Consider the following 25,892-nt stretch of genomic DNA (forward strand, 5'->3'; position numbering starts at 1 on the left):
CCCACCCAAGGCCCTCTGATAAGACTGGCTCTGTTTTGATCTTATCTTGTACCACTCCCTATCCCCCTGTCCTACTGGACTTTCTGATAAACACCGGCTCTGTTTTGATCTTATCTTGTGCTACTGACCATCCCATTGTTCTACTGAACTTTCTGGTAACACAGACACCAGTCACACCCTACTTTCCAGCTTGTACAAACTGTATAAATATCAACTGCAAACCCACTTGCGTTAACAGTCTCTTGTAGACTCTTCCCTTGTATACTTTGATTAAAATATCTGGAGCTGATAATCAACCTGAATCCTGAGTCTCTTTGGATAGAGTCTAAACTATGCTCACAGGAGTAATAATGAATGCAGGCTGGTTGGATGGTCTTTCGGGACTTATGTTTTGCTTGTTGATTCAAGAACGGCTGGTTCATTTAAACTTCTACATTCAGTTTGTATGAGTTTCACCGCTTCTTCAAAAGTAAATTAAGTTCCAGCTGCAGTCACCTTGAAATAATTTCTCCGCTGTGGTACGCTGTCCTGAAATTCACGATTCACACGACTGCATCAATTGATTCAGCCAGCTACATAAACCTGAAGTTCTTTACAATATGCCGCACAGATTTGTCTGATCCGGTTACTGCTTTTGACACCCTTGTTTTATATGTAAGGCACCTATCTGGCTTTTAAAATGGTATGTTTGCTTATCCAAATGCATTTCTAGTACCACAAGATTTATTTTAAAAACTCCATTGTGTTAGGCACACTTCCACTTACTCCAGTAGACTGGTTAACAATGTAACCCTTATCTGTGCTGAACTTCAATCAACTCCATTCTATATTTCAAGGACTGTAGTATCAGTATCCAGCCTTCAGAACATTTTTGAAAATACTGTAGCCTTTGTCACAATTAAGGACTTTTTATAAGGGGTGTTATATCTCAATCAGCTTTTCCAGGTGAACTAATCCTAGAGTAAAAGCTAATTGTGTGAAAACCTTCAATGGTTTTCATGACTAGTGCTTCAGGTTTTACCAGACAATTTCAACTATGATTATTGCTACTTCCTAAGATTGATATAAAAATGGGAAGGGATCATTTTTTTCAGGACAATGCATTTGTCGTATGCAGTATAAAGCTGTTTTATATTTGCTGACTATTTTGGTTGGGCATGGGAATTATTCCCTTGCTTTGATAACTGGTCTTAGAGAGAAAAGGTACATTTGGAGATATTGCAATGGAAGATCAATGGTGTTACTGAAATAATTAAATATCAAACCATAATAATGCAACTACCGTAATGCCAGTATTTCAGAACAAACATCTGCGCTGAGAATATGATATAAGACATGTACTCTGCTTGCTTGGACAAATGTGCGATGGGATTTTCAGTTTTCTGCATGAAACATGGTTTTCTACATGGTCAGTTGATACCTGCTATATGGTCAGCCTGCTTTACCCTTTTTAAAAAAAAAATTTAACATAACATTTAATCTAATCGTGCATTCGCCGATACGCGTTATAACCAGTAACTGAACCTGAAACGCTCTGCCAAAAAGGATTATCTTCAGATATGCCACAGAATGTCATCTTACACATGCCGTGGAAATGGATATCAAGAGTTTCTAAAGAGAAGGTTAATCTTCTCGAACTGATTTTAATAATAAAGATAGGCAGTTGTGTCCATTAGGGTGTTACTTGAACATCTCGATCTGTTCCACAAAGTAATCGCCAACACTGAAGAGGCACTAATGCATGGTTTACATGATAAAGTTCTGCAATTAATCAAATAAAAAAAAGTAATTAAAATCAAAGCAACAGATCTAAACTTTCCAGTATATTGCATTATGAGCATCAATAAAGATAGATATTTATTCAAGGGCACACAAAAGAGCTGTTCTGGTGAGACTCTAATAAAACGTTGCAGTTTACGTTGTCATGTTAACAGCCTGATTTGCAAGGAAATACGGTTTCCTCAAATTCCTATTCACGGATTATCATCAACTCCAAGACACTTGTATAATTGAAACAGAGTTACATTTGTGTAAGATGTCTCTGTAATAACATGTTGCTTCTTAAATTGTATTACCGGTATTATAAGTAGGTTAAGCAATAGAACCCCAATTAGACTGCATTACTGATAAGGTAATGTCTGATAACCAGGGGTTTATTGTGAATAGAAAGTGGATAACAGTGCCGTTATTATTATTTTTAAACATTTTATATCTCTAATTTACAGAATTATTTACATTTTCATTGTTTTGTTTTCCTTCTGTATACTTTTTTTTAAAGGTAGACATTCTAGTTTCCTTACAAACAGGGCACTCCCCAGTTTCATCCTTGCAACCAATGTAATTGCCACAATGTGAACAGCAGATGTGAAACTATAGTTTTCACATGGGAGAGGACTTTAAAGAAAAATACTTTATTGTTGAATTCATTTTGGTTACATTCTGGTGGCTCTGTAACATCTGCAGTGTCTTCCGCTGGATCATTGTCTGCATTGATGGTGATATCCCCTTCATCTTCACTACTACCTTCCAAGCCTTCCTCTCCCTCTGAGACTTCAGTCATGCTGTCGCAATCTTCCTCTACATAAGCAGTTGGCTGTCCACTTTGTAAATCATCAGTTCTAATGGGCCAGTGTAGTATTTTTGTAGGTCTTTTATTATTATTATTATTATTATTATTATTATTATTATTATTATTATTATTATTATTATTATTATTAATAAGGTAAATGCTACAACTATTTTTTTTTTTAATTGCCCATTTATTAAATGTAATTTTATTATCTTTTGAGAAAGACAAATATTTATTTGGCAGATGAGGCATACAACTAAATTCAGGCAATACATGCAGCTGACACAAAAAATACTAGTACACTAGCTACATGTTTTTTGGGTTTTTTTTTTGTTTTTGTTTAAATTAGATTACTTCTGCTTCCACCGTCGAAGTGTTCTTTCGGGAATGGAGGTTTTAGAACACAGTCGAGTATAGCTTTGTTTAAAAGATTTACTCATTTTCTAAAAAAACAAACAAAAAAAAACAGTATAGTATATTATCTGGATTCAAATTCACAAAATGAAAATGTAGAAAAATAACTTTCTAGTACAGTATCTAGCAATTACAGAACTCACAATCTTAAAATAACATCATTTTATAATAAACACAGATTTGTGTAACATTATAATCCAGATATATTTTAATGGTAACTATATAAAACAGAATTGGACGTTTTTGTAACTTATTTCTCCATATTAGATTAAATATATATATTAATTGAAAAACCTGTTAAGTACCTTCTGTTGCCACGCATCTCCTTGGCAAATAATTTGTTATAAACAGGAAATGCATCTTATTGCTTGTTGTTGGTTTATGGGAGAATTTGAGAAAAAGCCATTGGATTAAGCGCGAAGACCTTTCATTTTCATTTCATTTTTTTCATTTCCAGGAAGTTCGCATTGGGAAGTTGGGCTGCTGGTCTCGATAAAGAATGTGTATAGTCAGAACATCGTGGATACTTGGTTTTAACCCCATCGACCTTGATAAAAAATACTTTGTGGAATGCCAAGTTACAGGAAAAAAGAAACCTACCACTGGATGGCCTTCAGAACAAGTGAAAGTACTGAAAGTATCAGGTGAGTAATTCGTTTTCACTCAAATTGACAAAATGTAATGTTGCCATATTTTAAAAGTAGTGAAAATATTATCTTTACAAACTACTGAATACTTTAGTAAGGGCTTAAAGTCAGTTAATGCTATTGCAAAAAACAGACTTTGTTCTATAAGCGTGGTTTTAAATACTGTATACAGTGATGTGCTTAATGGGGCTGTTTGCAGATATGTGCAGACAACTAGCGAGTAATTCAAATAAATATAAATAAAAAAAATGACGTCCATAACTCTCTTTTAGCTCGGAGCACGTTGGATGCTGCTGAGACATTTTGAAAAAGTCATTGCATGCTCCCTGCCTCATCCCCGATACTTGTTTAGTATTTTTTTGTTTATGCAGTTGTTCTTTTATGACACAATCAGGAGTGCCTTCAAGCAGAGAGCCCGGGCATTACGTGCCTTTTCCTATTGAGCCGAGCTCAGAGCTGCCTCGCTGGAGGTTCAAAATGGCCGACCTGCATGATCAGTGCGGTAGCTGCAAAATGATTTTTTAAAATATGAATTTATATCACCAACACATGTGTGATAAGTAATATTTTTGTTGTAATTTTAGATTTTTAAAACAGATTACAGTCAGCACTCAGATATAAACACTCAGATAAACGTCAGTTACGTTTTACCATCCTTGTATTAAGAATAAAATCAATCCTCTTACCCGTCATACTCGATTTCCGACTCTGTCACCAGTTTTCTGATACAAAGCCCAGCTCTTCAATGTTAGAATTGACTTGTTTAACCGTCACTGCACTGCAGTTATACAGCGCTTCGTCCAAAAACAAATTGAACGAGACAAGGTACGGTAATGTAAAAGTTAAACATTAAACAGTTTTAGATACTGTGATGCATTTTTTTTAAAAATCTATTTTAGTTGTTTTTGTGCATTTTCATTTGCAAGTGAACTGTGACATTAGGGCTATATCGAGAACTATGTTCTGCAATTTTTAATACTGACTTTAGATATGGTTTTAATTCTGGAGACTGTTTTTATTTTTTAAATCTTTCCCTAAATTGTATTGCATTTACGTTTTAAGCAGTTCTGTGCATAGGTAACATTTTGATTTCATTTTGCTGTTGGGTCATTAATGGTAACTGCTACAATACGTACTGGATTTAAAAATATGTACTGTATTACAGTCCATGTGTCCAGTCGTCTCTTTTGGCAAGTGATATTTTCAGAATCATATCGTTTACATATAGTGCGTTATATGTGGTAAGTTAGAAAATAAACCCTTTTATGTTTAATTGTTCATTTAAATACTGCGTTTTGGCTGTGCAGATGTTTGATATGATGTGCTTGAATAAAACTTTTGAGTTGTATCCGATAGTTTGTCTTTCATTTTAATATTGATGTTGTTTAAAATGTAACCATCATAATGACTGCCGGCGGGGGTTTTAGGTACCGTATGAGTATAACCGTGGTGGGTCTAGTGTTAACAGGTGTTACTTGTGTTTTTGGAAAACAGCTTTTTTTTATATCTGCAAAAAATATTGTAAGCTTTTGTAACCCTCTTTAAATATTACTTAATTCCTTTATGTGCTGACTGCAAAGGTTTAACATCATAGAGTCAGACTACAATTAAGTGTGCAGCCACATGTTTATATTGGCGATGAAGAGGTAAATGAACTGCATTTCTTGGTTGATTTAAACAGACTTGGATCTGAAGATCCCAGCGGCATACAGATTTAAAAAAATGAAACAAAAAAAAAAATTGCTATAGCATTATCGTTTGGCACCTGCTTCAATTTTGCGTAGTGAAGCTGTTCAGATTCCTATTAGAACTAAAGTGACCCTGAAAATGACAACATCAAAAGCACATACAGACCAATTTGAGTCTGAGATGCAATGCTGAATATACTGCCAGGACCAATTGAGACAGTCAATAGTTTACTATTAAGATGTAAGCTAACCAGTTTCTGGTATGATATGAACACCCCCATCTTCTCAAACACATGAACACCAGTGCCCTTGAACCAAGGGGAATGTGGGAGCGGAATGTATAAAATGAAATAAGATTATAGCTTGAAGACTAATTCAGAGCCCCACGTAAGCATAAATGTTACAATTATAATTTTTCCATCAGGCCATTTTATGACTTTTCCTTGCTTATGGCGAAGAACATATACAGAGATAATTATAGTTTTTCCATTTTTAGCATATGTTTTGGATCAGTGTGACAAATACTATGACAGTAGCCACAATCTCAGTGGTAAAGTAATATTAAAGATTCCAAGCATCGGTACAGTAATCGTTTCAACAGTTCAGGAACCAGGGAAGTCTCTTTTAAGAGAGATGTTTTTTTAAAGAGTAAGTAACTTCACGCCAATGTTAATTCACCTTTTTGTGACTTCTATAAACAGTTCACGATCGCATAAAAATAAATGAAACTATTCTACCTCTCAAACTCCAACTACAGCTTCATTTCTGTATGGAGATTTGCAACAGGTTGAGTGGTGAAGTCAATTCTCAGACTATGTCCTTATTTCCTGCATGCCTTAGGTGTGTTCTTAGTGCCAACAGAACAAACGGGCACAGGGGGTCATTCTTACTGGCTGAGAAACTTGCATGCAGTCATACTTCCACAGGTCCATAAACTACTAGAAAAAAAATCCAGTTAGCTTCAGTATCTAGAAAGAGAGTGTGCTGTTTTCTGTGGAGCCCGTGGGGCACATAAGCAATAGAACCCTGTTTGGAGAACATTACTGTCTGGTCGTCAACCACGTTGGAAAGGTAGGGTTACATTATAGACAACTAGCCAGGTATTTGCCTTTTGATGCAATTAGAAACTGGTAAACAGGGCCTGCATTTCTATTTAAAGCTTTAATTTAAATTACAGATTGATGAAACTTTTCAATATATATATTTTTTAAAGCTAAAACTAGTGCCCGCTATGTGGTGCTTAGGTTTCTATTAGCCAGTAAAACTCTGAATAGCTTCAACCACAGAGAAGTGGTACTATAATTTTGGGCAGAGGGGTGGAATGGTCCAGAGCTTGAAAGGGAGGAACAATCTATGTTAATCCAGTTAGAGTTCTGCATTTCTTTTTGATGTGCATTCTTATGTCTGCCTGTGACAGAGAGCGAATGAATCAGGATCAACAATTTCCCTTTCGACATGTGAGGGCGCTGTACAACAAGAACTGTGCACCTCATACTAAATGGTTGGGCAGTTCATTCCATATGCAGTCGGAAGCCAGCCATTCAGGAAAGGGGCGGAGTCACAGTACCAGGAGTCATTGCCCTAGTATGGTGAGCGAAGTGTCAGGTGACTGAACTAGCTATCGGAGGAGGCGGGGCTTAGGGTACTTTAGGGGGACGTGACACCATAATCGGTTCCTTTGTTGTGGTTAATGGGAGGTAACAAGGATTGTGGAAAACGTGAGTAGAGTTTCTAATCTATTGACGAAAAGTCTGTATTTGTCTTTGTCAGACAGCTAATAGGAAGCTGGGAGCTGCAGCACAAAGCCAGCGCTAAGCCTGGACCGCACCTGTATATATTCACCACCACTGCTGAGAGCACCGCACCTGCACAAAGAGCACACACAGTCTGGGGACGTGTTTTTGTGTCTGTTGTGTGTTTGTCTTATTATTTCGGGACTGCGACCCCTTTTGTTATATGCTGGAAAAACCCATTGTTGGGTAGAGCCAGCCTTATTATTTGACGGTCTAAAAACTGAGAAAATTACACAATTAAAGTGTGTTGTTGGAGCACCTACATCACCTGTACACCTGAGTACTGCAAACCACTCGTTTACACTGACCCACAGCGACTCCTGCTGGTGAACATTGATCTGAAGTGGCTGGGGGATTCCCCATGACATGTGCTGGCTACCTTAGTACAAAGCAGCCAGGTCTGTTGTTGGAGTTAATTTACCATGCTTTCCCTTTTGCCTATGGCAAACCCTTAGCACTTGTCTGCCACACGAGATCGATAACTTGAAACCTGCCACGGCCTTGGACCAAATCCAACATCCCCGGCTGACAGGCCACACTGGATTTAACTATAATGACATTCTAAGGCAGCCTGAGCCTGCTTTTTATTGTTTGGATAGAAAAATGCTGTATATACATATTAATATTCTGGTAAGAAATGTGTCAATTAAGTTTATCTAAGCGGAGGCGGCAGATCTATATATCACCTCTGTTTAAGCAATTAAATCAAGTAATTTTACATTAATAAGTTTTACAGACAGAAGAAACTTGCATGCACGGTTACATGTTGAGATGTTTCATAACCTTGATGCACAAGGGTTATTTTGATCCATTGTAGCCAACTGAATAGACCAGTAGTTTTCTACCCTACTCCTCAAGTACCCCCAACGGTCCAGGTTTTATTTTTAATTTGCATTGTACTGGTGATAAACATAGTGTAACTACACATTGTTTAAATTCACAGAGGTTGCCTAAAAGTACTCATTAATTTGCACTGGAAAACCATGTTTTAAACAAATATTGAGTTCCTATTTGAAGCATGAACATGGACCATTGGGGTGCTTGAGGACCAGGTTTAAAATCTATTGGAATAGACCCTGAGGTCTAATATTTTTTGGACCATATAGCTTATGTTCATTCAATCAGTAACAAATTATTAATGTACCCGAAAACGCCCCCTCCTTTGCCTCTTCGGCGTGCTTCCATGTACCTCTATATTGCTGTCGGTAGATTCCTTTAGACTATGTTGTAAAAAGCTACCTAGGACCCTCAGGGAAGATTTATTGGGCTGATGAGGTCATCAAAAAGAGGACGGATTTTGTTCTTGAATGACTATATGCCCATTTATAAATTTTTATGAATATCAATGCGGATGACTCATTCGTTTTAAACGAAATGCTATTAACTGGGACAAATCGGCAAATACTTTTATGAATAGACCCCAATGTCGTCTTTTAGGTAAACAAATGTATTTAATTTTGATTTTAGCTGAACGTTAAATACACAACTTCTGGGGTGCTGTGTTAAATACTTACTTTGATTCTGTTAAGTTGAAAAGAAATTGTGAAAAATAATTAGCAGTGCTTTAATAAAAAAACAGTAAAGAATACATCATAAAAAATCAATGAAAAATGGGGGTCAGAATGTTTATTATTTATTTTATAGCAAACTAGTTTGATATGTTCAGTTTGTTTTGTTTGTGCATTAGGTCACACAGAAGTAAATAATTTCAGTTGACTTTTAAAGGAATGAGATAATGACATATGACATGTACTGGCACTGAAGTTCATTGCTTTGTGATGAAGTCTTCAGGGGGTGGTCTTGGCCTCTGATGTTTTTGGAGCTTCAGAGGTGGCATTTAAAAGAGACACATTATTAATGCCTTTGAGTTGACAGAAATGCAAACTACACTACAATCCCATCTGCACTTTATGTGAACTGATGCATGTTATTGACTCTTTGAAGACACTGAGATAAATAATTTCCTAACTGAAGGTGATAGCTTACTTCATTTATGTTGTGCTATAAACAAGGTAAGCATTTGGCAGCTATACCAACAGAGAGAAATACAAATCAAATTACAGCAAAGGTGTGAGCTTTAGGATGTACACGGTTGAGCAGGCATTTATGTAAGCACATCTACAGTAGACTTAGGCTTACTTTGTTAAGTAAAATTAATGCAAATTCTCAGTACTTACAGTTACTGCTTGCTGTATACTGTGTACTGTTGACATCTAAAAAAATACAATTGCAATTGTTTAGATTTTTTTATAATTGGTTATTATTCACACGGGGTAATTGTGAAGCAATTGCAGTGTCTACAATTCATCTGACTTTGGGGAATGTGATAATGCAGTGTGTTTCAAATATAAGTCCCACTCAATTAGATCACTGTCCTCTGTGTTTACACATTAGAGGGTAGGCTATTTTTCACGTGTTATACTCACATACATGATCAAATGCAACCAGATGGCACAGCGAAATCCAATGGACGATAGAGGTTATGGAATAAACATACTAAAAATAACCCAAAACCACTATAATATCATGTAAGTAAAATTTAAATATCATATTTAATTAAAAAATGTGTTTTTCCTCAGACCATTTTATGTGGTACGGTTTTTGGGGTTTTGTTTTTAGTTTGTTTATTGTTCTTCTTTTTTTGTTCATCTGTCAGGTTTGGAAAGCATTCAGGGCATTCAGGCAGTGGTTTCAGTGCTGTTATGGTCTTATAACATGAAGTTTTGGGGTGTTGTTATACTCTGTAAACCACTGACATTTTCAAAACAACAATTGGTATGAACTTTATTGTGCTTAAAAACAAATTTCCTTGTTGGATTAATTTCCTCTTAATGAACCATATTTATTATTGATTAACAAAATTGTGACCAAGGACTGAATCCATGACCTCGGAATTCAAAGACTTCTATAGTAACCAGGTCCTAGTGTACAATAGAAACAAGCAAAGACTTCCACCAATACAAATGATTAGGAATAAAAACATTTACAAACCAAGAAAAATGTTCCAGCACATTATTTACTGAATGTTTAACACCATTAATCTAACTGTAATACCTTATTGGTATTGAACATATCTTATCTGAGGATATCTATAAAAGCTGTACACATTTACTGATATGTCTTTTTCACTGTACTGTACTGTATTACAGATTTAATTATATTCCAAATGGTTTGGATGTACACTGTATGCAAACATTAAAAATCAATGGAATCTTATTGACTCAATGTATTACCTGTTGTGACAGGAGCCAATAATAATTTTTATACGGCTAAACTTTTCTAAACTGTTCTTCTGGGATATTTCTAAATAACCCATGAAGGCAATTTGGAAACAAACTAAACAAAACAATAGCTCTAGGATATTGAGTTATTGTGTTGATATTGCAGTGTTGCGTTAGAGCATGAAATTATCATTTGTTCTGCAAGTATTTACATTGCATGAAAGCAGAGAATTACATATTTTCATTGAGCAGATAGTTTTGTGATTGAGAAGAAACCCCATAGATAATTATATTCATTTAAAATAAACGGCTAAGGGACGGAGGAAGAAAGACACAAAAGGTCAATATGTCCACAGTAAGGACAATAACATGTGGATTACAAAATGGTGATGGAATTTAATCAGATTGACTGTGTCATATATTTCAGAAAATAATACCAGCCAATGGCTGGTACCAAATCAAAACTTTGACAACCCGCTAATCTTACTTAACAAAACTGTATTTAATAGCGTTTTCTTTTTATGAGTAGAAGAAATAAGATACTTACATTTAATTCTCTGAACAGTATCCTCTTTTCCCTATGGCATGACACCATTGATTAATTTATTTTTTATTTTTCATGTTGCCTTTTCATATTTGGTTCATGGTACTGTATAAGCAAGCTTCCATTTGCAGGAACACCAAAAATAAACAATAAATCAAGTAAAAAAAAAGAACAGACTGGTTATAACCAGTCCCTTTTCATGCAGAGCTTATTACATAGAAGGAAGGGGACGGCAGGCACAAAGCTTATAAACAGCATTATAGCACACTGCTCTCCGAGCCACAAGAGACAGTCACGAATGAAACCACAAGCTCTTTTTCACCAATGGGCTAAGTGAAGGTTTAATTATGAGGTTTGTAATGACACATCTGCCCACAACACGAAAGCTAAAGCCAACATCCAGGATACCCATTTTTATTTAAAAAAAGGGGCCTTGAGGTTACTGTTTACAGTACCCAAATATACTGATTCAGTACAGTATGTAGATACTGACCTGGACTTGACACAGGGCTAGTAGTGGTAGGTTCAATATATGCTACAGAAAGGAGGAAGAGGAAAAAAAGAAAGAGGACATTCATGTATTATTAACACAATGGAGACACAAAATAAAGTAAAATAAAATAGAAAAACAAAACATGCACAAGCAACAGACAAGACATCAAGACATTATCATGAGACACACTTGTGTCTGGTGATTGATAACACTCTTGTATAATAATTCATTGGCCGTGCTCCCCAAGCCCCCCCACAAATAAAATTAATGGTACATTAATTTCATTACATGGTAATAATATAATAACTACCAACGTGTCCTGCTCTTACATGGTAACCACTGGTGGAATACGTGTTTAATTACCTGGAAATGGCCTGTACCATCAGGTATCAAAATGTTGCTCACAAGACCTTTTCTATGTAATTATGCAGTAGTTACAGTGTAATCATAGGGACCATCAGTAAGTTATTACAATGTATATAATCTACATTGACCTAGGTGCATAATCTAAAGTACTATCATAAATTAAATAGGTACTGTATTTAACTAATTCAGATTAGATGTTACACATTTACTATTTATGTTTAATGATTACCGGTAGTTGAATTTAACACAACATACTGTGGTAAGCATTTAAGCAAGACGTTATACAAAGCTTTACTGCAGTACATTAATATCTGCTATGCTGTGACAATTTAAACTTCTCATTAAAGTTTAATTACAGTAAACTTCACAGCACTGGCACAAACTTTTACATTTGTGTTTTGAAATGCAAATGCAATTGTACTCGTATTAATATGGCTTACCAAGAAAAACAATGTAAAGCATTTCTATTAGCTATAATAGATTTACTTAAATACTAAACCAAACGTCCTCCCCCTTTCCTCAAATAATCTGGTCTAATGTGTATTTTATTGCACTCAAAATCAACTGTGCTATCCTTCTCACCAGATTCTCTCATACTGTATCTGTGATTCTATTTAAGCTTCCAATTGCCCAATATTTAAGACATATTGTAGGTTTTGGAAGACTGTGCCTCTGAAAAGAAGTTCAATGGGCCCTATTCACAAAGCTTAAACCCTTGAGTTATTTAGGATGTCTGTTTGGATGGATTAAATAAAGTTTGATGTTCAAGCCTAAACAGTTGTATGCTGTTTCCCATCTTCCCGGATCACTTGAAATAACTTTCAGTACTTTTTCGGCATTATGAACTTGTATTTACATGTTTATACATGATTTCAATAACTCATACATAGAGCTTTGTGAACAGGGCCCACACAGAAAATGTATTTTTGTCATTTAAAAAAAACAAAACTTTGCTATCTGGTATCAGGGGTTTTATACTGTCTCTAATTTCTGGGTCAATGCTTACACAGACACACACACATGACAAAGCATTTCAGTAATCCAAGGATCAGTTTCCTTTTTTACTCTTTTTCACTGATATAATAGACAGTAATAATAGAAGTAACAGTCTTTAAGTACGAGAGCAAGCTAGGCATAATTGGTGTAAATCTGTATTACTTTGCAAATAGGCGAATTAGCTGCTTTTTGGGTGTGCTTTGTTTTCTGTGAAAATGCAGTTACACCAGTGCCTGAGTAGAAGTGTGGTGTTAGAAAAATACCATAATAGGCCTTGTAGGTGAATTTCTAATAGATTTTTCTTTCTGTTCACCTCTTTTCTAAAATACAGTAGTGCTCCATACAATTATCTCACATGTTGGTACAGCCACACAACATAAGCATATGCACCTATTTGAATAGTTATACGGTACAAAAGAAAAAAGTCAGTTTACTACTCTGAATATTGATTTCTCATCAAGTGTATAGCTTTAGACTCTGAAGCTTTAAAATCTGCCTCCACAATACATAGACATCACAGCTGTCAAAACTATACAATATTACAGGCCACTATTTCTATGTATACTGTAATTTTCCACATAAAACCACAGTTCTAATTAAAGTATAACCCTTCAGAGTGGAAACATGCCACAGGATATATTTTTTAGTAGGACTGATGTACCAGTTAAGATAATATAGTGGAATTATTTCTAAGCTACTTTGAACCTCTTAGAAAAAAATATTGAATCTGATTGGCATTTAAACCATATTATTACCTTAAAGCAGCAATTTTAAAACTCCTAATTTAGAAAGAAACTTCACTTATCGTTATAAGAAAATGTCCTTAACTCAAAAATTTGTGAACTGTGGTATTGCTTGACATATCGAAAAGTACGGGAGTCTGATCAGCATTTCCGATCTGTCCAAGCTGGTACTGTTTGTTAGACACGCTGAAATTGTAAAAACTTCTCTATGAATTCCTCAGGAAGCTAATGACGCTTCTTTGAAAATGGCTGCCTGTATGTCATGGATGATTCGAATTTGGGCAGTACCGTTTTGGTTCGTTTTTTCTTGGCAGTCAGTCTCGTTGCTGTTTGTGTACTCGGGTAGTCATGTCTTTTGTTGGTGAGTTTAATACATGTATCTACTTTACTGTACTTGAGCTATTTTTGAGAAGAAAAAAAAAGAATACGGTATATATATATATATATATATATATATATATATATATATATATATATATATATATATTCCACACAACACTTTTAAAATACATGCAAGGAAATATGTAAATAGTTGGAAATATTTTTTTCTGATTTAAAGCCTGTATCACATCCATATAAATTATAACAATACCTGTATGATGAACTAGACCTTGCTGTGCTGTTTCCTATCATCCCAGATCACTTGAAATAACTTTCAGTACTTTTTCTGCATTATGAACTGCTTTGAGCAACTCTGATCTATATTGAAGCTTGGTGATATGCTTACATTTGCACCATGATAAAAGTCAGTAGATGCATCTATTTTTCAGGTTGCTAAGATAGTCTACCTTGCTTCATGTGTAGCAGTGTCATCTAGGATGAACTAACTCAATAGTCTATTGGTTTTATTTTTGTATTTTATAGACACCATTGAAACAGAATTTTAAAATGTCTGTAAAATGCCTACTGCAATGGTAAATTAAATACCAAGACTACTCTGGTCATTCTCCACCATAAGGAGGCAGCATTTGAATGACAGGTTACTTCTATTGTGGTGAGCATGCTAATAAAATAGAATATTGTACATTATATTCAAAATAAAAACATGTATTGTAAAAGGCAGTCAAAATGACTGCTTTGGCGGTTCTAGGTGGGTGGGATTATAACTTCCTTATTTTCATGATCTTGCCTTTCAAATGTCGTCAGGGTATTGAAGTGATAAAAGTGTTGAGCAGCATTCAGCCACTACCTAATTTAGTTTATTGTTGGTGTTTATAGTTTACTAACAGTCTCCAATCATCATGTAGACAATGTACATATTTCTTTATTAGAATTACATCAAAAACGTGTGTCTTACTATTCAGTGTTTACACAAAAACCCTGTTTTTGTGTAAACAAAGATAATGAAATGTTCTGAATATTTAACATTGTATATCCTATTAACAACATGTCCATATAAATCAAACCTCCAAATTGTAGAAAAGGTTTTAATAGAAGACACTTAAAACTAACCAATTTTGAATTTACTCAAATTTACATGATAAATAGAAGATGTATAAGAAATGTAACCTGCCCTGTTTCAAACTAATGAATTGTGAGCAGCTGGGCGTGTAATTAATCATAAAAATCTATGTAATGATTAAAAAATAATTATGCCAATATGAATATTAATAGCAGCACCACAGAGTTCCATTATTGTTTGTATCCTCACAGTTTTTCTGTAGTATAGAGCTTTAGGCTGTATCTAAGTACGAAGAATCGATCAATGTTTTAACCTGGCAGACCATTTATCCTTGAATGATCCTATACCTGGAAGAATTTTTCCAGCAGCAATAAGGCTTTTCAGAAGCAACAGAACATAAATAACCGCGTAATATCATAGTAATAATCAAATGTTTCCTTCTCTTTAATGGTAAAGACTGGTGGAATACAGTAAAGGTGAAATTACATTGGTCTAAACAATGGTGATCTGTACAATGGTATTACCATGTAGTTACATCAAGAAGACGATGTAATTACATGCTAGTTAACATGTAAGAGCAAGAACCATTGGTAGTTACCCAATGTTTACAATGTCATTGAATGGCTAGTCATGCCCTGTAATATAAAGGGCTAGTGTTTTTTCTTGCCTGGGTATCCACATTTTCTGAGAATGGAATGGAAAATTATCCGAGAAGGGCCTTACAATCCAGCCAATTTTGTTGCTGGAAATGGGATAAATAGTGATAGCAAACCATTTCAAATTATAATGGGAAAATGCATAATACTTACCTATTACCTGATTACACTGCACACCATGCATATACCGTGCACTCTGCATATAAGAAATGCTGACGCTATGTGTTCGCATGTTGCATTCCTAAAATTACGATAATACTTTTAAAACTAGGGAGAATCAACTCAAAAACGTTTAGGTAATGTATCCTTTTGCAACAATCATTACAAGAATACTATTTTTTTTCAGGCTAGACACAAGGGCCATCTCAGATGCTGGTATTTAATTTGTTAATTTTTTTTATTTATTTAGTTATTTGCATGGCATGAAGTTTATTTTTTAAATTACTTTTTCGCTCCAAATAATAATACTGATTCATTGCTGGTAAAGGTCAGAGTAGGTGCATTGTAGTCCTAAAGGAGTTTTTCAGTATCACAGTATACTTCAGGACAGCATATAGCTACATTTGGGTCTTGTTTAGTAGCGCACAGGTGTTTGGCTAATCACAGTCAAATAAGTTTTCATGCGTAACCTAATTCATGTACCCACAATCACGAAATGCAGGTTCGATATCATGAACCTAGCAAGAAGTAACTTTGTTGTAAGTTGGAGCAGGTACATTATTGTTTTGCGTGGTGGAAGCACATTGTATTAAAGTGATTTGTGCTCATCTTTTACTGTACTTATAGATTCCCCTCTATTCTCTTTTCACAGTTATGCACCAAGAAACATGAACACTCACAGCACAGCGTCCATGACACAATGCAACATGAAGAGACTAGGAGAAATGACACATATGAACCACACATGATTGATAAGCATGACAAAGGAACAAGTCATTCATTAGCTGTCAACCAGTGGAGCCTGTGTTTCCATAGACACATCTGAACGACAGCAAGGAACACGGTGTCTCCTCTCATTTCAATTCATTGCTGTGCATAAGCTTTCACAGTATCCATCACAAGATAACATTTTAGAACGCAGAAACATGTTAAGCATGAGGCACTTGTAAACGGCTGAAAGAAAAAAGAAGCAGCAAGCAAAAGAGGAAGGCATTAATGAGTTTTTTTTGTAAACCAACAATATTTACTATAGTAAGATAAACACATGCATTACTTACTGCAAACTAAAGTGCTACCCAACCCTTGTTGTGCCATTAAAAAGGCATTTATTTTAACATTTGCAATTAACATAGCAGGCCTATTACTAAGTCAAGACCTCATTCAAGACCATGCAATAAGCAAACAAACTAGCTATTTGTGCTCTCAAGACATCATACAGTGCCATGCAGTATTATGTGCTTTCCTCCAACAGTATGTAAAGACAAAAACACAAACGGCTAAAAACCTAGTGCACCTGTTGCAAGGAACCTCATATTTATTTAGCAGGTACATCTGCGCTCCTACTGTAGGTGTCTTACCAGATAATAACAAGAGACATATTTATAGCTTCTCGAGATAGCGGGTCATTTACCTGTATAATTAATATTTTCAGTTAGGGAAAAGTTTTAGGTTATGTGAGAATTAGATTCTTTATTATTCAGTTAAATAAAGATATGTGCGATATTCCTTTAAAAGAAAAAAAAGTCTGCTATGTGTGATGTGTCTACAAATAGATCTTTGATGTTGCTCAGAATGCATATAACATCTTGGTGACTCAGACTTTCATTTAATCTTCACTTGATCTTTTAGAACTTTTTCACATACTGTCTTTTAAAGCAGAGTAATTTATAAACTCACTAATCAAATCAAATATCTGAATATTAACAAGACATGTATATCAAATAATTTCAAATATCTGCACAGGGTGCCTACTCTCAGCTATATTTCATTTTTATATTTAGATTGTATAAATATCATAGCAACCAGAACAGAAAACTAGCACATTTCAGCAATATCATGTTGTTAATAAACAGCATCTGTTCACACCCCACTTGATGTTTTTTTTTTAAATTTCTTGAAAGACTGGAGGAGGACTTTATTATTAGATGAACAACACCTACAACTATTTGATTTACTAGTGTAGTGTGGCACCAGATCATATCAAGACAGTAGTTTGTAACATTTAGTTTTTTGGAATATAAAATAGGTTGAATTGTGTAAAACTTTCCTTTGAACTGTAACATACAGAACTATGGACATTGTTACTTGCAAAGGTGTATATATATATATATATATATATATATATATATATATATATATATATATATATATATATATATACACATTAGCTCAAAGAGCCAGCTGCCCAACATTTCGATATGTTGTATATATCTTTCTCGAGGGAGCATGTGTTTGAATCAAAACATTGGAGGTATTTATAGGTTTTTGACAGCATGACAACTACCATAAAAAACGGTGTATAAATCGCACCGGTGTATAAGTCGCGCCCCCCTTTTTGAGACAACAATTTCAGGAAAAAGCCTATAGGTCGCGTCGGTGTATAAGTCGCTCCCCTCTTTTTAGGACCCCCTAAAAATACCTAGAAAATAGACTTATACAAAGGTTTTTACAGTACTTGTTATTGTTTATATTCAAATCCATGATTTATTCTTACATGATGTAATGGTGTTCTATATATTGTGACATCGTTTTTACTTCTATCTTTAAATCTGTATTAATTCTAATTAACATTATTTTATATAAACTTATATTTATATTATCATGCAATGCTGGCTCTGAGGATCAGCCTTGATTTGGCCTCCCCAGCGCATCAGCATGCACAACTTTTGAATGAATTTTGTTTATTTATTTATTTATTTAAGTGTTATATATTTAGTGGCATTAATTAGTTAATTCTTTTCTGTTGAGTCCCGCTGGCATAATCGTGTTCAGTCTATTTATCCATTTACTTTCTATTATTCTTCTATATGTCGCATTGTTTTAGCTGTTCTAATACTATAGTACACACTTTACATAATTTATGTCATGATAGATACAGATATGCATATTCTGAGAATGTATTGTCTATAATTTAGATGCAACTCCTATTGAAATAGTAACATGAGCTTTAGTCCAATGTAAAAACTATAATTCCCTCAACAAGGCAGATGAATTCTACAATTCTGTGAAAAGTGGAATCTCACTGCTAGTCACTTTTATTCAGAAATTCTGCTATCCTGCAGTAGAACAAAACGGTACACTTTGAATAAACAAACTTCATAAAGAGTTTATATATTAACAGCACAGCAGCAGCAGCCTGTTGCACAGCCAAAGTTAGAGTGTAACGGCTCTTACCTGACTTAAAAAACAAAACAAAACACAGACCTTAAAGCAAAGACCCAAGCATTTGTCAAATAATATATAGCTGGAGAAGGCAATGGATGTACTTGGAGATAACAGTTTCCCTCGTTAGTATAATATCCTTGACTTCAACTTCAAGATTTAAGGTTGTTATCACCTTGTATTGAACACTCGAGGCACCCTGTTGTTACTGCTTAGTTGAGCAAAATACAGATAAATGAATGAGTTTATACAAAAAGAGAATGGGAAAACAATGTAATAGATAGTTATTAACCTAAACTTTGCAAATACAGAAAGCTGAAACATATATACAGTAAAAGCACACTGAAATGTTGCTATGATAGAAAGGTAAGCATAAAGAATAAGACGGTATTTGAAGGCCAAAAGTCTTACAAAGTTTTAGGCAATTATGTTGTTAGCAAATCAATAGTACAATACATCGCCACAGTAACAGATCAGCAGCTAGTTAATGTTCTTGTGACTTACGGATTAGAGGCAGGCTGGCGTTGGCTGTTCCGAGCTTGTTGACAGCGACACATGTGTAGTTACCATAATGATCCTCTGTCATGTTGGACAGAGTGAGAATAGATCTCGTGCTGTAGTTCTGAATAATAATCCCTTGTCGCCCATTGGAAAGCCTGTAGAATAACACCAGCAAGGTCAAAATAAGAGACACATTTGACAGAAGCAAACGCCTGTGTAAGATGCTGAGCATGTAATGATGGAAAATGGAATAAATATATTTCCATTTGACTCAACCGTGAATAATTTCGATTTTTTTCTTAACCCATCAAAAAGAAAATTTCACTTTATATTTACTAAGTAACGTAGTTATTATGTGGGTAATTACTGTTTTTTGTTTTTTTTGTTTTTTTTTGCTGGATTGGGAATGTGTGTGTGTTATTATTAACGATCTTGTGTCGGAGATTGCTTGGTGTCTTAATCAGAATGCTGTTAGCTCCATTCCTATCTCTGCTATTGAGGCAAAAAACAACATCTTATCATTCATCACAATGCAAAGGACAGGGCACATATTCCGTAGTAATTACTAAAAAAGTTATTCTGTATTAATGTTACTAGAAGGTACTGTACCTATTTTAGTATGACTTGGTAATGTGTACTACCATAAACTTTAAGAAAGAGGTATCCTAACTTAACTCAGTTACAATGTGCATACCCGTTATTTGAATGGATTTAATAATAAAAACAAATACAGCACCTGCATTATATCCCTATTCTGTGGCGTCATTCAATATATTTCTTAAAGGGGCACAATATAAATATAATTTTTTATTTATTTATTTTTTTCATTGAGTACAAGCAAATGTTAACAAACGGTTTTGCAAATGCAATCACTTGTTTGGGGTATGTCCTCCTATGTGGCAGTCTGATTGAATGTCACAATAGAATGGATATAATGCAGTTCTTAAAGCAGAACTCACTTTTTCATTGACTCCACCACCATGTAGCAGTAATAAGTATGTTATTACTACAGTACATATCTCAGTGGTAAGTCCAAATATTAGCTTTAGGATCAATTTTTAAATTGATCTATAAATGGGTCAGTGAAGGCTCTGAAGATTATTAACAAGGACACTGTTTATTGATATAACATTCGTATTGTAAAGTTTCATGTCATGGAATGACAATGTTTTAGTTGTTTTAACACTGTATAACTGTCAAATGCTTTTTGTAACATTGTTTATATCACATTTATAAATTATAAATCTTTATTATAACCTACTAGGCTTAGGCACTGCATGATGGATTTAATGATCAGGCATATTGTTAAACAAGAAAAGCTCATTGTGAATAATTCAAGACCTCATTTTTAATGACCTGTGACACAATTGATGTGTTATCAATATGATTCTATAACCTTTTTAATTATTTTCAATACTGATGTATATTTGAAGGATAAACGCCATGCTTCCCCACACTTGTTACTGAATAATGTTCACATTCTCCTGAGAATGCAGCATGTGCCATTGGATAGCATTAGTATTCTGAACACATAAGTGTAGTGGCAAAAACACAAAAACAATACATCAAAGAAAAGATGCATTATTCAAAACTCTGCTCTGTCACACCAATTTAAAAATCTATTGTTCGTAAAATGCCACTTAGAGACACAGAATACAATTATACAAACGCCTACCAACAGATTTAGGTTTCATTTCCTTTCAATTCAATGTTATTTAATAGATCTGTCAATTTTATGCCTTACTTGCTTGCCATTTTGAAACTATTTCCTAGCTATAAGTCAAAATACCCATCACTGTGTGTGCTTGTCTCTGATTGGAACAGATTCATTTAAAAAAAAGGTTACCTTTTATGGTAACACTTTACATTAAGTGTCTCTAATTACTGTGTACTTACAATATCAAACATATATAGACGTTAACTGATATTTACATATGAAAAGCAATAACTTACTTGCTTTGCTTCACATTATCCATGGAGAAAAGCAAGGTCTTGTTATACTGTTTTACTATTCATCAGCCATCTCAAAACCGAAATATTTCTATACTTCACTGCGCACAGACTTAAGGCAAACCGGAAGTAATTGAATTGTCAGCTGCTCTGTGTGTACATGCTGACTCACTAAACCTCTAAAAGTATTAAGTAAGGTGTCATGCCGAATTTTGCATTTTCAAATATGTTTTGATGTTTTAAAAGGACATCTCATTTATAATACCGAAAGTTCACATTTTAAAAATACATTAATAATAACGGAAGGAATGAACTGCTGAAGCATGTACATATCTCAAAATAATGCAAAATGGATGGCCAATGGTGCTTATGCAGCATGCAAATAATAGCTACCTTTGTGACTATAAAGGGGAGTTATTACATTTATATCGATTTCTTTATTTAATAAACGTATCTTTTGGAATGTTTTTCAGCCACATTTGTCTCGTTTTTTCATGCACAGGAAATTAATGAAAACTTACTGTTGAATTGTACCGTGCTGAAGCTGAGCATAACATAGCAGTGATCACTGCAGTTTCCTTCTCGTTGTTGATATTTAAATGCTTTTGTAGCTGTGCCTGAACTACAACTCATCCCTTTTCTCTCAAACAAGTAAAAAAAAAACAATTTTAAAACCGTTTAATACAACAAAAGGAAAAGATGTAAACAACAGGATTTCAAATAAACTGCTCATTCGCCGGAAACTGAGGTAACACTATCCTGAAATATGACAGCACTTGGTGCAAATAGGGTACACAATGGTTAAATAATACTCTAGTGTGTGGTGTTTGTCTATGCGACTGACCACGATTGGTATGTATAGGGTTTGTTGTATATTAATATAAGATACATTTAATTATATTGTGTTTGATTTTTTTGCAGTATTAGCAATAAAAAGAATGTCTCTGCGAGTGTATGTGATTTTTTTTAAATCCCACGATATCATGATATGGAAATTCTGCAGTTACCTTCTACTTAACGTGCAAAACTTTTTGCACAACATATGCAAGTACACAATTGTATCAGAAAAGGGTTAGGTTTAGAGTTAGAGTGGGGTTAGGGTTAGGTTTAGAGTTATATCACGCAAAAAATGCTACCAAATAGAGGGGTTGCGAAAAATTTAGCATTACACGCCCCCCAAGTGTTGCAACAACAATTTAAATAATGTACCAGTATTTTTTATTTTCATTGTTAACATCATGACAACTTTTTATACTTAGAACTTTAAAGTTTCAAAGCTCTTTTCAAAATGTTCGCTCTAGTGCACTGATGATGTAAGTATTATTATTGCCAACATTGTCAAACAGGTCACACAGCAATAACAATCCATGATATGGAACGCTACAGAAAAGCCAGAGTACTTGTTATTTATTTATTTATTTATTTATTTATTTTTTAATTGCTCCTGCAGTGATCAGAGGACAGATCTCAAATCCCAGTGCACTAGAGCATTTTGAAGGTACATTTTGAAAACAGCTTTGAAACAGACCTTAAAGTTATGTGTAAAAAGTTGTCAGGATGTTAGCACGTGGGGATGCAAAACGCTATATTCTTGTAACCCGTTACTTACTCTAAGTACATTGTAACTATGCATAATAACACTGTAATTATGTGTAAGTACATGTGCATTACTAAGTAACTAAAATGTAACTACACAGTAATTACAGACACAATGTAAAATGTTACCAATTGTATTAGCACAGCTTATTTATTTCCATGAATATGTTTTTGTGAACTTCAACTGCAAAAAATAAATGCAAGAAATCCACTTTAAATCCAAATGTATTTGAAATGCTTACAATTGCAATAATTGAATGTTTCTTGCAATATAATCCATTTGGATTCAAACAGGGTCCTCAACTGACTCAATCAAATACAAAAACAGCATTCATATTTGGGTACATTAGATCAATGAGCTAGTGTAGAGTACCGTACTTACTTTCTTTCGCCTTTGTACCACTCAAAGAGAGGAGCTGGCACTGCAGCTGTTTCACACCTTATTAATACAGTGCGTCCCACACCCACTCCAGCATGCTTCATTTCCAATATTGCCGGAGGAACTGTGGAAACATTACAACTTGGTCACATCCCTGTAAATATGTGTATTACAACAGAGCTGTCACACCTTGTTGGCTAAAGAGCCATAGCGATGACAAGGGAATTCTTATGGAACCCTACAGACACATCACAAGTTTTACTAAGTTTGACTAAATAGTAGCAAATAAAAAAGAAGCAATAACCAGGAGATGTAACCAGTTTCAGTATTTTGGGCTCATTGTTGTTTAAGGACAACAGAATTTTGCTACATTTTGCTTCTACCAAAGGTGACAGATTGCCCTAGTAGACTTTTCAAACTCAACCTTGAATAGGACACTTTATATCTACTGTAAATCTAAAGTCATGTTGTACCTCCGTGAGCCATATAGGGATCGAAAGCCATCCATTAGACACCCCTAGATTAGGACAAGCTCAGAATCATCTTTTGGACCAGGGGGTTGCAAAAGTTGTTACCTGTGAGAATTCTAGATTCAAGCGTAACAGACTGAGCATGAACAAGTGTTTTAGGTTATTCTCAGTCTCACTCAGGGATCAGCAGAAATCACAATGCCTGTTACACAGTGAAATGAATAATATCTGTACCTTTAAGAGTGAAGGACCAACAAGTTATTTGTTATCCCCTGGTCTTGCGTAAACAGTGTGTTCTTACCTGCCCAGCAGAGAAGCACATGTGTCAGGAGAGAGTCTGGTAGAGCAGGCAGGGTATATAGGAGTAAAGGCTAGGGGTTAGGATTTATTATTTTGTTTACAACATGTAAATTGGCAGATGGCTGTGAGACCTATGTATGGCTACAAGGACTAGGTATGGTCCCTAGCATTGGACAGTATTGATAAAAGTACAGAAGAGTTTTCTACCCTCTAACCCTCCATACGGGACACAATCAGTTACTGCTGAAAAAAACCTTGACATGATGTAACAATACAAGACTAATGCTGTCTAATGTTTTTGATTTGATTTTTCCAAAAAGTATTCCTTCTCTATTCCACATGAAAGGCTTTTTCTTGAAAATTAGGTTTTAATCTATTTTACAGGACTTTTTTTATTAGATTAATTTTATTCTAAGTATCACATAAAAATGTCCTTTTGTGAGTTGGATGGATTGAAGTATAACAATATGAAGCATTGTCAAATAACCTGAAGTACTTTAAAACTCTGAAATCTGCTTAAATGAAATATTCATAAAAGACCAGAATTGTGTTAGTAATGACATCAATAATACAATTACTGGTGTGAGATTCAATATTTTACCATTCTTGTACTTCTTGTCCCACAGCTGCATCACACAGAAAGAAAACATGTTTTTCCTTGGTTGAATTTCTAGCTGCTAAATTGCATGCAAGTTGCTTGGAAAGGAAAGAAATACTATACTTCTTTGAGGATGGAGGTACTGTACTCTGGTTTACACAAAACTACTGGACAGTTCCATTGTAGATATTTGTAGTTTGTTGATATTTGATCTTACTAGGATTACACACATTTTGTATTTGAAATAAATATTACCAAACATTGTTAGAAAAGTACTGCGATTGAGGTGCTTACTTGAGGAGTGCAAGTCATCAGATCATACCCAGCCTCCGCTCAGGGCTTTTGGAAAATTAAGTGGTAAGTGAATCCCAAATTGCATGTACTGTAAGAATGCTCAAATTACAACAGTGCTGTATTTTGAATATGATAGCTATCATATAATATGTAAATCAAACATACTATAAATACAGGCTATTATACCAGTCTTCAAATATCTGCATTTGTTGCCAGCTGGCTTTCGTATAGATTTTACGATTCTGCTCTGAACCTACTCCTAATGTAAGTTTGTATTGTATCGTATCGTATTGTATTGTATTACTGAACCCATGCATCAGTGTCAAGTTCAATAATAGGTGAGGTAAGTAGTTATTTGTGGGGCTCATTGTTCCTTTTCTAAAGTGATTACCTTGCTTGTAGCATAACCTTATAACATAGCATGCTAACACAATCAAACTAATAAACACTGTATTTGAGTGCACAGAATACTACTTTCAAATAACTATAGTGACTGTGATGGAACACTACTCTAATGATGGTGGATGTAACTCATTACTCACTATATTTACATGGCAAACATTTTCCAAGCACTTCAGAATGATCTTATTACATGCAATATTTAATTATTATTTCATATTTACTTAATTAGAAAGTATTTGGAATACTTGCCTTGTGCATGCATTCATAGAGCCCAGTAAAGGTCTTTCACATGTACAGAAAAAAGCAGGTATAGTTCTCATTTATTTATACAGATAGTCAGGAGTCATAGTTAAAAGCCAGTGTATGTTATTACCCAAACAAGGTAATACAAGGGCTTGAAATACTATACTACATTGGCATTAATACAGTATCTCTGTGTGTGCATCAGTATTATAGATTTAGGTCTCCTAAACTATACTTTAGAATTGTTAGCATTTAGAAAAGCTATGTCCGCTAATGCATTTTAAAAGCCGGGTCTATTATAGTGGC

General features: G+C 34.6%; 1 protein-coding gene across 2 annotated transcripts in view; it reads right to left on the reverse strand.

Annotated features, from left to right (window-relative positions):
* The window catches only part of LOC117413023 (neuronal growth regulator 1), a 241,525-nt gene that overhangs the window by 48,782 nt on the left and 166,851 nt on the right, over positions 1-25,892 (reverse strand). The window contains exons 5-7 of one of the 2 annotated variants that reach the window (XM_034021722.3): positions 23,283-23,403; positions 19,358-19,509; positions 11,370-11,411 (exon numbers count right to left, since the gene is read on the reverse strand). In XM_034021722.3, the coding sequence (XP_033877613.1) occupies positions 11,370-11,411; positions 19,358-19,509; positions 23,283-23,403 (315 nt within the window). The remainder of the gene's footprint in view (positions 1-11,369; positions 11,412-19,357; positions 19,510-23,282; positions 23,404-25,892) is intronic. The other variant, XM_034021731.3, reaches the window with a different exon arrangement.

Source organism: Acipenser ruthenus, chromosome 10, assembly GCF_902713425.1.
Source record: "Acipenser ruthenus chromosome 10, fAciRut3.2 maternal haplotype, whole genome shotgun sequence".
Classification (NCBI taxonomy): domain Eukaryota; kingdom Metazoa; phylum Chordata; class Actinopteri; order Acipenseriformes; family Acipenseridae; genus Acipenser; species Acipenser ruthenus.